The sequence below is a fragment of the Capra hircus genome, chromosome 5 (assembly GCF_001704415.2).
Source record: "Capra hircus breed San Clemente chromosome 5, ASM170441v1, whole genome shotgun sequence".
NCBI lineage: Eukaryota > Metazoa > Chordata > Mammalia > Artiodactyla > Bovidae > Capra > Capra hircus.
The window spans coordinates 81,150,473-81,166,074 of NC_030812.1; the positions used below are offsets into that span (position 1 = coordinate 81,150,473).

Below are 15,602 nucleotides of genomic sequence, written 5' to 3' on the forward strand. Positions count from 1 at the left end.
ACTTAAAAATATTGTAAGATTTACAGATCTACACAAAGATAACAGGTGTTTTAAAAAACAGAAAACTATATTATCACAGAAATAAATGAAACCCTATCTTAACCCTAAGCAACCAGTTTTGAATATTCCATACTTGTTATCTTCCATTCAACTAATAGCTTATTAAATCAGATATATATTCCATTCAGTAAAGGTTGATAAGAAATTTCCTATTCTCAGATAGCATTATGCTTCAATAAATTTAAACATTTAAAGCCATGTTAATATGAAAAGCATAAAAGAAAAAAACATAACTTGCTTTAATACAAAGGTTTTTTAATAAAAAAAGTCAGTCTACATTAAATCAGGAAATCAACAAATCTGAATTATACAAGCTTTCTATATACTTAGAAAAACCAAAAACACACAGTTTATAACAAAACTCTTTAATTCAAAATAGTCTAATTTAAAGAAAATGTCATTATGCTCTGTTGATTAGATAGGGTTTTGTCACTTAAATTAAATGGTTCACCTGAAATATGGGAAGTATATAATAGAGAAAATTCAAGCTCAAGGGTACTTTGCAAGTTATCTAATTTGCTTTATGAATCAAATTCTTAGCTTCCAAAGGGCAGACACAGTCTTTAATTGCTTTTAGATAGGCACTTAAGAAATGCTTTTGATGAGGAGGAAACCCCAAAGATTATGAATCACTCAACTCCAGGGAAAAATGAGTATCTTAACAAGGTAAACTTTTCATAACTGCCCTTCTGCTGCCAAGAAACCATAACTATCCCCAAGTTCTTCCTATTAATAAGAATGAAGGAAACGGAACCTAAAATGCTCTATTCTTATTCAGTTAAAAGGTAAACTTAGTAATTCAGCTGCTTTGTATCAATCTCTCTCTCTCCCTTGAATTAATGAAATTTTTCAATACTAGAATAGTTACCATAGTGGAACCAGAGTATGTTGCAATTTCCTTGTATCTTACCCATTCACACTAGCAAAACATCCTTTTTAAAAAAAACAGTGGGGAAGGGGGGAATGAGAAAAATCTCATAAAACTAAATGTAAGTTAGAGAGCTTTTAAAATTAGAGGCAGTTGTAATTAGAAAAACCAGAGCTAGGCAAAAGGAGATAGCCCCCAAATTTTAATAGTTCTCTCTCCTAAATACTTGGTCACATGTTCCAGATAAGAAAAATGGAGATGAACTATTAGGTGAACGCATAATAAGTATCAAATAAATACTAGGAGGGAAACGGGAGGGAGGAAGGAAGGAAGGTGGAGGGACAGAAAGGAAAGAAAGGGAAGAAAGGGAAGGGGAGAACAGGGCAGGAAGAAAAAAAGAACAGAATGGCCTTACTGAAACACCATGGAGCTCCCTAGCAAGCAGGAACATTTATAAAAGCTTTTGTAGTTCTGCATAATGGTCCTATGCAATTCTTCCCCACTAGAAGAACATCTATACAAATAAATTATCGTTTTAGATTCTGATCACAGATCATTCGTAACAGTAATAACTGTTGTTATCTAAAAAAGAAATTCTACTAGTTAACAGTTAAGACAAACATTAGGCCATTCTTTGATAAATTAATACTCCTCCACTATTACTGATGAAGCCAAAACCTCAGAGAGTCATTTTTAAATGAAAATGTTGAGCTGGAAAAGACTATCACATTCTTGGGGGAATATCCAAAGAATCTGCTGCTGACATCACCTCCCCCATCCTCTAATCACAAGACCCCTGGCCTGCATTTATTTCCTTAATTTCGTTTACAGTAACCACAGTGATGGAGCTAAACATGAACAGTAGTGCCCTTGAATGAGCTAGCCTCCATCAAAGATCTGAAGACAGCATTCCCGCGGGACAGTAAAATCCCCCATAGTTGTGAACATCCACTCTGTTCAGGATCTTTGGTACATTTGGAGTATAAGAAAATAATGGCACAATAATACAAGTACTATCAAAGGAAAATTTTTCATCAAAACAAATAAAAGTTAACCAGCCATGATATGTAACAACTTTCTAGAAAACCAAAGTAAATAGCTCTTTGTTCTCTACAAGTTCATTTACATGATCAGAAGTTTGACGTTTAAAAAAATAGTTTAATAAAAATACACTAGTAGTTCTACAAGCAGCCTTCATGGTCATTTCTTCAATTCAACTCACCATAATCAAATTAAAATAATGCCATGTCCTCTTATTAAAAAAGAAGTCCTCTTGTCACAAGAAAAGCAACTTTACATTTTATATGATACAGTACATCTCCCTATGAGTATACAGAATACATGTATAAAGGTCATCAGTATTTCTGAATGCAAAGTAAATATATTAGTGGAGTGCTTGAGTGAAGCTGTTCAACTTCCTCCTTATTCAAAACTTGTTACTCCCTACTGTGGAGTTTGTGTAATAACATGATGGTAAACTTTATTTTTTAAATAACCCAGTGTATTTCCTTTTTAAAATGCCTTAAAACCATTCCAGAAATTGTCTTCATATATATTCTATAGATGTCCAAACCAATAGGGCAAGTGTTCTAATACCAGCTATGGAAGATGGCTTTTATTGATTATCTAGACCCATAAGGTGTGCAGTAAAACAGCCAATACTGCAGTGTTACCTACAGGTTAGCCTATGTTGCTTTAAATGATATGTGTTTCTCCTGAATTGATTAGAGGTGTTACAGTACAAAGCCACGGCACACACAGGCGGAATGGACCTTAATACGCGTGTAGGCAGTGCAGTTAGAAAGGGATGTACATTTCTTTTATTCCAGTACCTTCATATAATAAAGTTACCCAAAATAATATTAAAAAAAGAAAAAAGCCAGCTGGCACTGCCAACCAATTCCTGTAGTAGTCTTCGAAATCCTAATCCTGTAGAATTTCCTCTTGTAGTCAGAAGCACCACCGTCGTCAGGAGTATTACAGTGTATTGTTACCTACGCCAAGCAAGCCTGGTGATGCGGCTACCTGAGTTCTCTTGGTTGTGAGTCAACATGATCTTCGTTCATAATTTCCCAGCCTTCATGTAGGTGGGGATAGAGCCACGCTGAGTCAACCCTTCAAACCTTTTATAGGTATAATTGAGAAAAACCCAGTCTTTGGATTTGTAGTCCGGTTCCGTGGTGTTTGGCACTGGAAAGATAGAAAAATTAACCAAGACCAAAGGAATTTCATTAATGAAATATGTTATCACTTTCATAGACTTTTAAATGTGGTTAACTGTGAGACTGTCTTACCTGGTTGTAAAATATCAGATTCAGGAAAGTCATCGAAATTTGATGTATCGTCAATGCTTTTGATTTCTATAGGGATTGCTGCTGGCCTTTCCCTGTAAAATAGTATTGAGTAACCATGGTTAAGTTTTCTTAAATTCAGTTTTCCAAAGCTTAATTCTACTTGCAAATTCTGCATGCTGTTCTATAGATATTAGAAGAGCCAAGGAAATTTATTATGGATCTGAAATTTCTGAAGTTAAGTGGATTTCATAGCTGAGTAGAATTTTCTTATTAAAACATTATCATTTACTTGGAATTTTTATTTCTTTATACCAAGACTTTTTCATGCTGTTTCTTTTTTTAAAGAGGAAAAACAACAGTTAATGAAAGGGAAAGGAGAACAGAGAATTTTATTTAAAAAATTTAATCATTCTATAAAGTACCCTAAACATTGTTGGGATCAGAATCCAACCTAATTAATTTAGGAACAGAATTCTTCTAGTAGAAGATCTACCACTTCATAAGTCAAGTCATTTGGGAAAATAAGAGGCTCAAACGATGAAGGGACTACATGTTTGTGATGAAATCTGAACCCAATAACTTCTCAGTCATATAAATTTTAAGGGAACTGGGGGCATTAGGTTAAAAAAATAATAAGTCACGAAAATGTTTTTTTTTATCATGCTAAAACTAGTTTAGGAAATTCATCAGTTTTTATTGCTTCTATTTTTTCAGCAAGTACTTATTGATCTATTAGGTGATAAGTATACAAAATTGTGTATATATTTTAACCTATTTACACTTAATGTACTAATTTAATAAATTTATATTAGTTTAGTGTAAAAAAATATAAACTCTGGTGCCCTAATGACCTTAGACATTGTGACTCTTCCCGCATATAAAACCAGGAGACTGGACTGGTAGTCTGTAAGCGTTCTTTCAGCTGTGACAGGGGGAATCATGTGACAGTTCTGCTCAATGAGATGGCACATGGACAGTAAAATGCAGCGCAGCAGTTTACAGTCAGGACTCTGGAATCACACCGCCTGGGTTCAGTTCCAGCCAGATCACTTACTAGGTGAGGCACTAGTAAGGCAAATTACTTCTCTGTGACTTAGTTTTCTCATCTGTAAAATGGGGATAATAATAATACCAATTGTACAAGGCTTATTATGAGGATAAGATGAGCAATGTACATAAAGTACTTACAACAGTGCTGGACATACAGTTAACAGTCCCCCCAAATATACCTACTGCAGAATCAGGAAGAGTGTCTAGCACATTGTAGGGGCTCCCGTGAGGGGACACTTAGTTGTCTTAAGTGGAAAGGGGGGCTGGCGAGCCTAGGCGAGGCAGGACTGAGGGCAGGGAGGCCAGAGAGGTGAAGAGCATTTTCGTCAGAATGAAGAGCAAATGACAATGCCCTAGGGTGGGAGGAATGGGGCAGGAACCACACAAGATGCAGCTTCTACAGATGATGTAAGAACCATATCCCAAGATCCTGAAAAGCAGGGAAGGACCCTTAGAATCACTCTCTAAGTACAAAGAGAAGGAAGGAAATGGCACAATCAGATTTTTTTCTGAACTGTTGCTGTGTTGGGGAGAGACCAGAACTGCTGAAGACAGTATGGCCACAAAACGAATAAAGGCCAATGCTCACAACAAACAACTCTAAGCCGGTTCTTAGAAGTTACCTGCATTATTTAACTTCTCTCACAATGCGGGAGACCTGGGTTCGATCCCTGGGTTGGGAAGATATCCTGGAGAAGGGAAAGGTTACCCACTCCAGTATTCTGGCCTGGAGAATTCCATGGACTGTATAGTACATGGGTTTGCAAAGAGTTGGACACGACTGAGCAACTTTCACTTTCACAGTGTTTATAAGAGGGACTGTATGTTCTTCAAAACTAATAAAGGAGACATAGTATAGAATATGAGAGGACAAAAACAGTTATATAGTGTTAAATGTAATTACATCTTTGTTGTGCTTCATCATGTAACTTCGCATATCAAAATCTCAACAGGGGCACAGTAATGTGTTTGTTTCTTAAAGTGGATGTTACATAAAATGAGTCATTTATCTATAGCCACTACAGTCTTACTCATTTATACAATTCAGAAAACACTAACTTATCACAGGACCACAATGTTACCTCTAGTATTTAATCTATCAGAATCAGAGATAAATTAATCACCAAATCTAGTAGAAAGTTTTCACTCACACGGCCTTATCCCACTCTAAGCCTGTAAACATACCTGATGTGCCCCCAGTCGACACCTTCAAAAAAAGGATGACTTTTTATTTCTTCTACTCCACTATTCCCAATTCTATTTTCAGAATCAATACAAAACCTAGAAAATGGAAACAGAGAAATTATAATATGCAGACTACATCTCAAGTACTCTGCATTATTTCAAACACTTCATCTTTTTTTCTGTTTACTGACGTTAACTCTATTGTGAGAAATGTGAGGAAAAATAGAAATCATCTATAACTTCACTATTCAGATATAACGATTATAAACAGTTTGAGGCCACATTCTTCCAGTCTTTTACTATAATTTCAAAAATATGGTGTTGATAAGGAGTTTCCATTATTATTTTTTTTCCACTTAATATACTGAGAACATTTCCCAAAGTCATTTAACTATTTTTCTATACATTTTTTTCCTAAAGTTTACACATGGAAACACTACAATTTATTTAGCTAGTCCACCATTGCCAGACACTTAGATGATTTTCAATTTTTCATTACTAAAAACAGTATCAAGACAACATAATATACCCTAAATCTTTATACACATCTGATTATCTGTATATGCAAAATTCTTGGAAGTAGAATTGCTGGGTCAAAGGTCAAAGACAGTTTGAAGATTTTTTTTTTTAAATAGGTTGCTACCAACTGGCTGTTCCCACAGACTGTCCCAATTCATATTCCTTCTAGGAATCCACAATAGAACCTAAACACTTCATCTTAGTTGAGAAAAAGAATGGAATCTTTTGCTTAGAAAAGGTTTCATACATAGACTTCTTTTTTAATTGGGGGCTAATTACTTTACAATATTGTGGTGGCTTTTGCCATACATTCACATGAATTAGCCACGGGTGTACATGTGTTCCCTATCCTGAACCCCCCTCCCACCTCCCTCCACATCCCATCCCTCAGGGTCATCCCAGTGCACCAGCCCTGAGCACCCTGTCTCATGCATCGAACCTGGACTGGTGATCTGTTTCACATATGATAATATACGTGTTTCAATGCTATTCTCTCAAATCATCCCACCCTCACCTTCTCCCACTGAGTCCAAAAGTCTGTTCTTTACATCTGTGTTCTTTTATCTGTGTCTCGCATATAGGGTCATCATTACTATCTTTCTAAATTTCATATATATGCATTAATATACTGTTGTTGGTGTTTTTCTTACATAGATTTTGTGATATGAACTGCTACTAAGAATTTATTTTCCCTTTCTCTTTAGGGGATAAAGTCATTGTAATCCAACAGGAATGACCTCTGAAATAATATAAGACTTCTTCCCTCTTCTTAACTCTTTTTTTTTTTTCCCCTGAATATTACCTTTCAAGAATCTGCATTAAAAAAAACCAAAATGCCTTTTCTTTACCAAGTCCTTTGACTGTATAGATCAGTGATAATCTTTTTCTTCCCACAAAACTGAAATAAGCAATTTAATCTTTTAGGTCCCTGTGAGGCCTTAAGATACCATAACCTCTTTAAGAGATTTAACTACTAACCTAAGAATTAAGTCCTTGGCTTTCTCAGATATAGGCACCTCTGGAGGAAATACCAGAGTTTCTTTCCAGTTCATCACTTTCCTGTATGTTTCTTGAGGTGTTTCAGAGCAGAAAGGTGGATATCCTAAGTATCACAGGAAATAAGGTTTCATTAGCCTTTATGATCAAATTTGCTGCACCTAATACCTACATGTCACAAAAAAACAAAATAGCCCTGAGCACTCTACTTAACAATAAAAAAACACCACCATTCATCCATTTACAATAAAATGGCTTATAAAGTCCATTTACAATAAAATGGCTTATAAAGTAAACAAAATAAAGGATTTAAAGCATTGCCCCTCTTTCACCTACAAGGTCAAGCAGATACAATTTAGATACCTGGGAATTCTGGTTAAATGCCTCCTTCCTGACACAGGATCCCTAGAGAGCTCACTGATATTTTTCATTGTGTATTTAACATTGGGGGATGCCAGAAATCAGCTTAAAGAGTTCAGATATTTTAGCCCATAATATCTACAGTATGTTCAATAAGTGGTGCTCTGATTTACATGGAATGTACATAAATGAGTAATAAAACATACCTATTAGCATTTCATACATAATTACTCCCAAAGACCACCAGTCACACAATTTGTTGTAACCAGTCTGCATGAATACTTCTGGAGCAATGTAATCTGGTGTCCCAACTGTTGAATATGCCTGCAAAGGAACAGCTTGTCAAACCAGTGTCCTCTATATATATATATATTTTTTTTTTTTTTGAAAGATCTGAGTATGGCTCACTACTAGAAAAACTAAAATATACAGAAGCTAATTTTGAATCTAATATGTGTTTTGCATGTTTATTATGTATAAGGCTTAGTGAAAGGCATGGAGTCAGATAATATGTTAAGACATGATTTCTGTTCCTAAAGAGCTCAACTAAGTTATTTATGTATTCAGTCCTAAATCCATTCCAAAAAAGAATAAAAAGGATGTGTTCAGTCGGCCTGGCTTCTCCACTCTATACTTGCTCTCAGGCAAGTTATTCAGCCTTTTTGAGCTTCAACTTCTGCTTACATAAAACTGGACTAATAATTCCTGCCCTCACAGAGTAGGTATGAGGATGAAACAAGCAAAGGAATGTGTCTGTATACCACAGCGTCCCATATAAAGGTCAGTTATTTTCATTATAAACTCATTTCCAGGGTACTGCTTATCTATTAGAAAGCAATACAGTTTTTCATTCTTAGTTCATATAAAATCTTACAAAAACTTTCTTTAAGGCAGCAATTTTCTATTACAGGTAGTACTCTAGGGGCCATTTGAAAATGTGTAACAGCAGATTTTGACATTTCTATGATCTGGGGAAGGACATGATTGGCATTTAGCAGCAGGGGATATAAGCTCTAAAGGAATTTCCTGCCCCAAACACCAAGGTCCCGTCTGTTTCATCACTGGAAAATACTGATGTGAGTCATGATGATAGTCACAAGAATAGTAAAACCTGCACATGAGTAATGATTGTGAATACTCTGTAATTAGGGGGTACAAAATTTCCACCATAGTTTTAGGCAGTATTCATATTTCCCTTTAAAAGTAGGAAATACTGCAATTCTTTCCTCAATCATAAAATCTGATCTAAAAGTGACACACTTAAAAGCAGAAATAATATTCTGTCATTAATGCATAGCTCAAAACATTTAAAAAATATTTTTGAAAACTTTAAAACACCAAAGTGTTTTACAGGCACAAAAAGTTTACTTGGACTAATGAGAGAATGAGCTCAATGATGCAAAGGTCATTTTATTTGCTTTGAGAGGGTACCAGACTCTTGCCTTTCAGTCTGTTTACCTTCCTGAAGGACTGCTGAGTAAGTTTCCCTTCATCACTTGGCAGAATTTAACAAATATTTATAGATATCTGTCGATACGTACCAGGCATTGTATAAGAAGTTAGGAAATTAAAGTCAAAAGGCACATTCATAACCTTGACAATGTTCACAGGATAAAAGGAAAGAGGAAAAGGGACAAATGATTCTAATATTTGCTAAGTAATGGAAGAGAAAGCTTGTAGGGTTAAAAACAGACAGTGCTGTTGGGCATTAAAGGAGTCATTACGTTTATTTGCGGTAAAGTCTGCTTTTCAATTCTATTTTATTGTAACACTGTTAACACGACAACAAACTTTATGTTTACTTTATCTATAAAGTTCTTAGAAACAACAATAACCTTACTTATGCTGACTGATATTTGTTGTATCAGGACAGGTGGGGAAAATGGAAACATGAGTATCACTCAGCATTTACCTCAATTTATACTCATCTCCCAGGCGGTGCTAGAAGTAAAGAAACCCGCCTGCCAATGCAAGTAGACAGAAAAGACACAGGTTCGATCCCTGGGTTGGGAAGATCCCCTGGAGGAGGGCATGGCAACCCACTCCAGTACTGGAGAGTCCCATGGACAGAGCAGCCTGGCAGGCTACATACAGTCTACATGGTCGCAGAGCCAGACAAGACTGAAGTGACTTAGCACGCTCGCACAACTCATCTCGGTGAGTTTCATAAAAAGTGCTAGTATTGGTAAACAGACAAATACATAATCAGAGATATGCTTGATAAAATACTCTGAAGTGAAATCATAAAATATAAAAGTGGCATTTTCCGTTATAGGAATGGAAATGTTACAGAAAAATTAAGAAAACTATACGATCTCAGAGGGCTTTCCTGGTGGCTCAGAGGTTAAAGCGTCTGCCTGGAATGCGGGAGACCCAGGCTCAATCCCTGGGTTGGGAAGATCCCCTGGAGAAGGAAATGGCACCCCACTCCAGTACCCTTGCCTGGAGAATCCCATGGAGGGAGGAGCCTGGTGGGCTACTGTCCATGGGGTCGCAAAGAGTCGGACACGACTGAGCGACTTTACTTACTTACTTACTATACGATCTCAGAACAAGCTCTATCACTGCTAGGAAGTAAGAACTAATTATTGTGAAGCTCTAAATAATAAAACAAATACCAAATGAGATTTTAGGGCCAGGGCCCAAAATTCTTTCTTCCAAATGTGGCTACTTACCAGTTGTCTCCTATTCTTCTTCCACGTTTCTGCTTTCCTCTTTGAGTTCATGTTCTGGAATGCTAATTTCAATGAGACAGAATTTTAATTATGAGGGAGAAACTCTTACCAAAAAACAAATTCACATATATGCATTGAAAACACACCAGTTTAAGGGTTGAGGAGAAGGAGAAGCTTCAGTTCTCAACAGTCCTGGATTAAACCAGCTGGACTACTTTAACTCGAAAAAAAAAAAAATCCAACTTACAGAAGTCACTTGGTGGATTGTGGGTAAGATTTCTGTAGAATTCAGTCCTATGAGCCTTCTTTAATCCCGTGCACAAACCAAAATCAGATAATTTTACGTGACCCTAAGGAAAAAAAGGAAAAACTTCATAAAATCATTAGAGACAAAAGGCTTACTTAAAACTCTTCTTTTAAATGCAATCATAAAAATTCTTAGCTTAGAACTCCTACAGGTGAAATGCAAAATTATCAATATTTGATGTTGATTATTTTAAGAAGGAGAAAATGGAAAATGATAAAAAGACAGCTAATTTTCCCTTGATGTCATTTCACTTCAAGGGCTCTCCCCTACTGTACCAGTTTATGAAATAATGTAGGTTAGCAGTCATATAAATTGCAGTTGCCCATTTCCAATCACAAAATCACCTCTGTTACAGTATAAAACAATCAGTGACCTAGTAATTCACCAGTTTATTCACATGCCTTGGCATCTAACAAAAGGTTGTCTGGTTTAATATCCCGATGGATGAAACCCAACTGGTGGATCGCATCTATTGCCAGAACAGTCTCTGAAATGTAGAACTGTGTTTCCTCTTCTGTCAAAGTATCCTTCTTCATTAGCAATGTCATCATGTCACCTAAGTAAAGGAGAGTAAGTACCCTGTATTAGTAACGTCTCAAAAGGGGGAATGTTTTGTAAAAGATGTCTTTGTAATATATAACATAAGCCTCATTTCTGCATTTTATGATCCACCCAGAGTACTTCTAACCATCTCTAGGGACAAATAAAAAAAAGTCTCATTAAGGAGAAGTTTCATGACATGTAATGGTTTTAAGGTAGAAAATATGTGAAATCAAATCACAGCAGAACTGATCATGATATAGTATCTGTCATTCAACATCCAGAAATAAGTTGCTGAGGAAAAGATATCAAACCGGGAAAATGAATGCATGTAAGCAGATCTGGAAATGGGATATATCCTTTCAAATTCAAGTTTCAAAAGCACTCAGCACTCTTTGGGCCAACAAAGATAGGTCATTATTCCACCAAGAGGGTCACTTCCAGACATTCTTGTTCCCAGGAAATTTTGCTCTTTTACAAGGGACAAAGAAGAAACACTGGTAAATTTACAACTCAAAATTGACAACTGTTAATATTTTTCATGGTGCTTCAAGTCTTTAAAAAAAAAATACCATGCAAATTCTTCATCCTCTGTTTCCATTCCATTCCCCTTCCCCTTTTTGTTGAGTTGCCATTATCATGGATTTGCTTTGGTGTGTATTCTTCCAGCTTATTTTTGAAATGTTTTCAGATGTATACGTATTAATCTACGAATTTAGAGTCTTTTTATGGTTTTTAAAATTACATAAGTGATATCAACTGTACATATAATTCCACAGCTTGCTTTATCTCTCTTAATTTCTGAGATCTTACTGTTGAAACAAAGACAGCTCCTGACTTTTAACTACTGTAAAATATTTAATGACATAATTATGCCATGTTTTACTTATCCATTCTTCTACTGATGGACAGTTACCTTGCATCTAGGGTTTCACTCTTATGACACTGCTGCCATGAGGCCTCTTGTGCACACGTGGGGAAGAATCCCTCACTGTAGCACACACACCTTTTTAACTTTCCTGGCATCTCTGACCTGCTCTCCCCAAGAGTCAGAGATTCCTCTACACAGATGAGAGGCCAGGTTTCCCCCACAGCCTCATCAGACTATTAATGTTTCTACCAATCAGATGGTTGAGTGTGAAATGGAATCTCATTCTTGTTTTAACTTGCATTTCCCTGAATATGAGTAAAGCTGAACATTTTCCTACTTTTTATAGACCAACTAGAGTTCTGTTCCTTACACTGCCTATCATTCGCCCACTGGGTTGTCTGTCTTCTTTGGTGACTTGTTCTGAACTCTAGACTTGCAAAGATCTAAAAAATTATATACAGTAAACAGAATAATAATATTTAAAATGTGCCAGCTTTATCATTTCTTCAAAACAATCTGATTTGCGGTTCAAATTAGTATTATTGTGGGAGGAATGATTAGAAAATTATGACTGTGTAAAACCTCAGAGCCAGAGGTATAAAATATCCCTAGCTTACTGATTTATATAATCAATAAAATCATAGTTAGATATAAAGATGTGCTTGCGTTGGCCTGTCATTGCTACTATGTTTGCTTTTACCTCCAGGGAGAAATTCCATGATTAGATAAAGGTTCCTCTTGTCTTGAAAACTGTAAAACATCTTCACCACCCAGGCACCATCTGCTTCTACCAAAATATCTCTTTCTGCTCGGATATGGGCCACCTGGATGAATGTATTTTGAAAAAATAATTGTAAGACGTTACACATTTTTCAAGCTTACTTCTTAACAATTACCATATTCTCATTAAATATGAAGAAGTTCAGGAAACAGTTTATTTTAGCTGATATCTTTAGGTCTGAAGAGGTGGGATCACAAAGGGAAGCTGAGAGTTTTCAGATAGAAAAATGATTAGTCTAAGGATTTTCTAACCAGAATCTTCACCTAACCAAGGATCTTGGCTTCGTCAAATAAATTTAGGGTCCTGGTCTGACTTTTATTAAAAGTTAAATAGTTAGCAATGCCCTATGATTGGTATAACAAAGTCAGGGTGCTCAACAAACTATTTTTAATTGTTACCAGTCCAACAAAGGGCCTAACTTGGCCTTTAACTACTAGGTTGTTTTAAGAAGTTGAAACATTTATAATAATTTTATATTATTTTGTTATAATAAACCTTTGTAATATCCAAAAACATGATCTACAGCAAATTCTTATATAACTTTTTGGGATTTTGCTACTGACTTTTGTCAGACACATAATTACTACAGTTACTATTAAATGAACATTTTGGAGACTGAAAAACTTTATGAACTGAGTGATTTATGGGGTTGGTACAGTTAATTTTCAGATGTTTTCCCACTGATACATCTATACATTCTTTCTTCAAATTTAATTAACAACAGAATATTTGATTTTATGCTTTTGCTATTTTCATTGTGCACCATTATGAACTCTGGCCTAAAGCACATGAGGATACAGATTTTGTAAACCTTTTCTTGATAACAAAATATGATCTGCTTAAAATAACTGAGATTACTGTATCACAGTCTGATACAGTAAACGCTCTAAGATCAAAATCAAAGCACAAGAATAAACATTAAAAACCTGTTTTCTGGCATCAAAAAACTTAAAATTTCTTTGGACCTGTTTCATAGAATGAAAAATTATATTGAAATTCCTACCTACCACCTTTTACAAAAAGCATTTTGAGATGGTAAAGGAAAAACAAACTCTGGTGCTGCCTCTGGTGTTGTCAAGATAACGACATCATTAACTTGGCTTGATTAATCATTTTTAAGTACCTTAAAGCCAGATTACAGGCACGTTTTCAAAATGGACCTAGGTTTCTATAGTAGAGGAAGTGTCATGCACAGCAATCTGGAACCACAACAGTGGGGAGATATGTTAGTCGCTTCAGTCGTGTCCAACTCTTTGCAACCCCAAGGACGGTAGCCTGCCAGGCTCTTCTGTTCATGGAATTCTCCAGGCAAGAATACTGGAGTGGGTTGGCATTTCCTTCTCCAGGGGAGGGATCTTCCCAAGCCAGGGATTGAACCTGGGTTTCACGCATTGCGGGCTGATGCTTTACTCTCTGAGCCACCAGGAAAGTGGGGAGATAAGTTGCTATTTAATTTTGCAGAGTCGTTAGCATTCAAGTAAATGTGATAAAAACTTAAAATAATAATATATTAGAATTAAGTGGGAAAAACATTTTCTAAAATGAAATTCAGTGGTGACAAAAGCAGATTAATTTATATAGGGGAAAAAAACAACCCCAAACTGCAAAACAGACTTGATGTTGGACTACTGTGAAGATTCTTCTGCAAAAATTCTAGACCAGGGCTGTCCAACAGAAATAAATGCAAACCACGCATGTCACTTTAAGTTTTCTAGTAGCCACACAAAAGATAAAAAGAAATGGGTGGAATTATTTTTAACAATACAGTTTTTGTAACCCCTATATATCCAAATGTTATCATTTGAGCATGTAATCAACAGAAAAATTATTGAGCTACTTATTTATACTCTTTTTTTGAGGGAGGGGGGACACCAAGCCTTCAAAATTTGGTAGGGCATTTTCCTTTGCACAGCATATCTCGGTTCAGACTAGCTACACTCAAGTGCCCAGCAGCCACATGTGGCCAGTTACCTAAAGACTATGGGCTGGAACTCACTTCTGCCTTTAGTCTTTCCTCTAAAACTCAATCCAGGACTAATCCCATATGGCTTAGTTAGAAGTTTCCCGTTTATCTCCTAATCTTGGAGGCTCTACATCTTGACCCAGATGTTTATTTCCATTGTTATCTGTAATTCTCGAACACATCTCAATATCTGACCTCCCTTGCCTTCTAACCTTTTCCTTGTAGATCAGCCTGTGTTCAACAAAACCCCTGCCACCGCATCTCTGGACGTTCCTGTCACGTTCTCATCCTGAAAGCAGGCTGTCTGCAGAGAGTCCTGTCTTCCTGGAGAGTGAGTGGTCAGGAATGACCTGCTTTCCCCATCTTTTCTACATTAGAAAATGACACCATCAAGCATCCCATTCCCAGGTACAACTCTGGGAATTATCCTTGATTCGTCCCTCTTTTCTCACGATCCTTGCCCCTCCTCTCCCTCCCAATATAGAGTATGGCTCAGAAAATCCTGCTGGCTCTTCCATGAGATCATACACTTCATCTGCGACTTTTCTTCCACTTTACTGTCGTAACCCTGTCCTATTGTCCAGGGCTTCCCAGGTGGTGCTAGGGGTAAAGAACCTGCCTGCCAACGCAGTAGACATAAGAGACTCAGGTTCCATCCCTGGATTGGGAAGATCACTTGGAGGGAATGCAACCCACTCCCATATTCTTGCCTGGAGAATCCCATGGACAGAGGAACCTGGTGGGCCACAGTCCATAGGGTTACAGAGTCGGACACAACTGAAGCAACTGAGCGTGCACGCACTGTTGTGTAAGTCACAGTCACATCCTGGCTGCCACTGCTACACAGTCTCCCAAGTGTTCTCCCTGTGCCAACTCTTGTTTGTCCTGCCTGCAAGCCATCTTTGTCAAGCATCCAACAGACACATCAATTCTCGTTTAAGCAAAACAGTGTCTTCCCACTGCATCTGGAGTGGGACCCACACACCATTTCTCAACCATCAAAGCTCTGTGTGATCTGCTCCCCGCCTCCCTCTCCCACTTCATCTCCCACCACTCCTCCCCTCCTTGAATTCTAGCCACAGTGGCTTCTTTCCATCTCTAAACAGACCAAGATTCTTTTTGTTGCAGAGACT

At 36.8% G+C, this 15,602-nt stretch overlaps 1 protein-coding gene across 2 annotated transcripts in view; it reads right to left on the reverse strand.

Moving 5' to 3' along the window:
- The window catches only part of STK38L (serine/threonine kinase 38 like), an 81,575-nt gene continuing 66,267 nt past the window's right edge, over positions 295-15,602 (reverse strand). The window contains exons 7-15 of one of the 2 annotated variants that reach the window (XM_018048378.1): positions 12,426-12,549; positions 10,716-10,870; positions 10,255-10,357; positions 10,008-10,069; positions 7,539-7,656; positions 6,955-7,078; positions 5,458-5,553; positions 3,223-3,314; positions 295-3,118 (exon numbers count right to left, since the gene is read on the reverse strand). In XM_018048378.1, coding sequence (XP_017903867.1) covers positions 2,991-3,118; positions 3,223-3,314; positions 5,458-5,553; positions 6,955-7,078; positions 7,539-7,656; positions 10,008-10,069; positions 10,255-10,357; positions 10,716-10,870; positions 12,426-12,549 — 1,002 coding nt within the window. In that variant the 3' untranslated portion in view covers positions 295-2,990. The remainder of the gene's footprint in view (positions 3,119-3,222; positions 3,315-5,457; positions 5,554-6,954; positions 7,079-7,538; positions 7,657-10,007; positions 10,070-10,254; positions 10,358-10,715; positions 10,871-12,425; positions 12,550-15,602) is intronic. The other variant, XM_018048379.1, reaches the window with a different exon arrangement.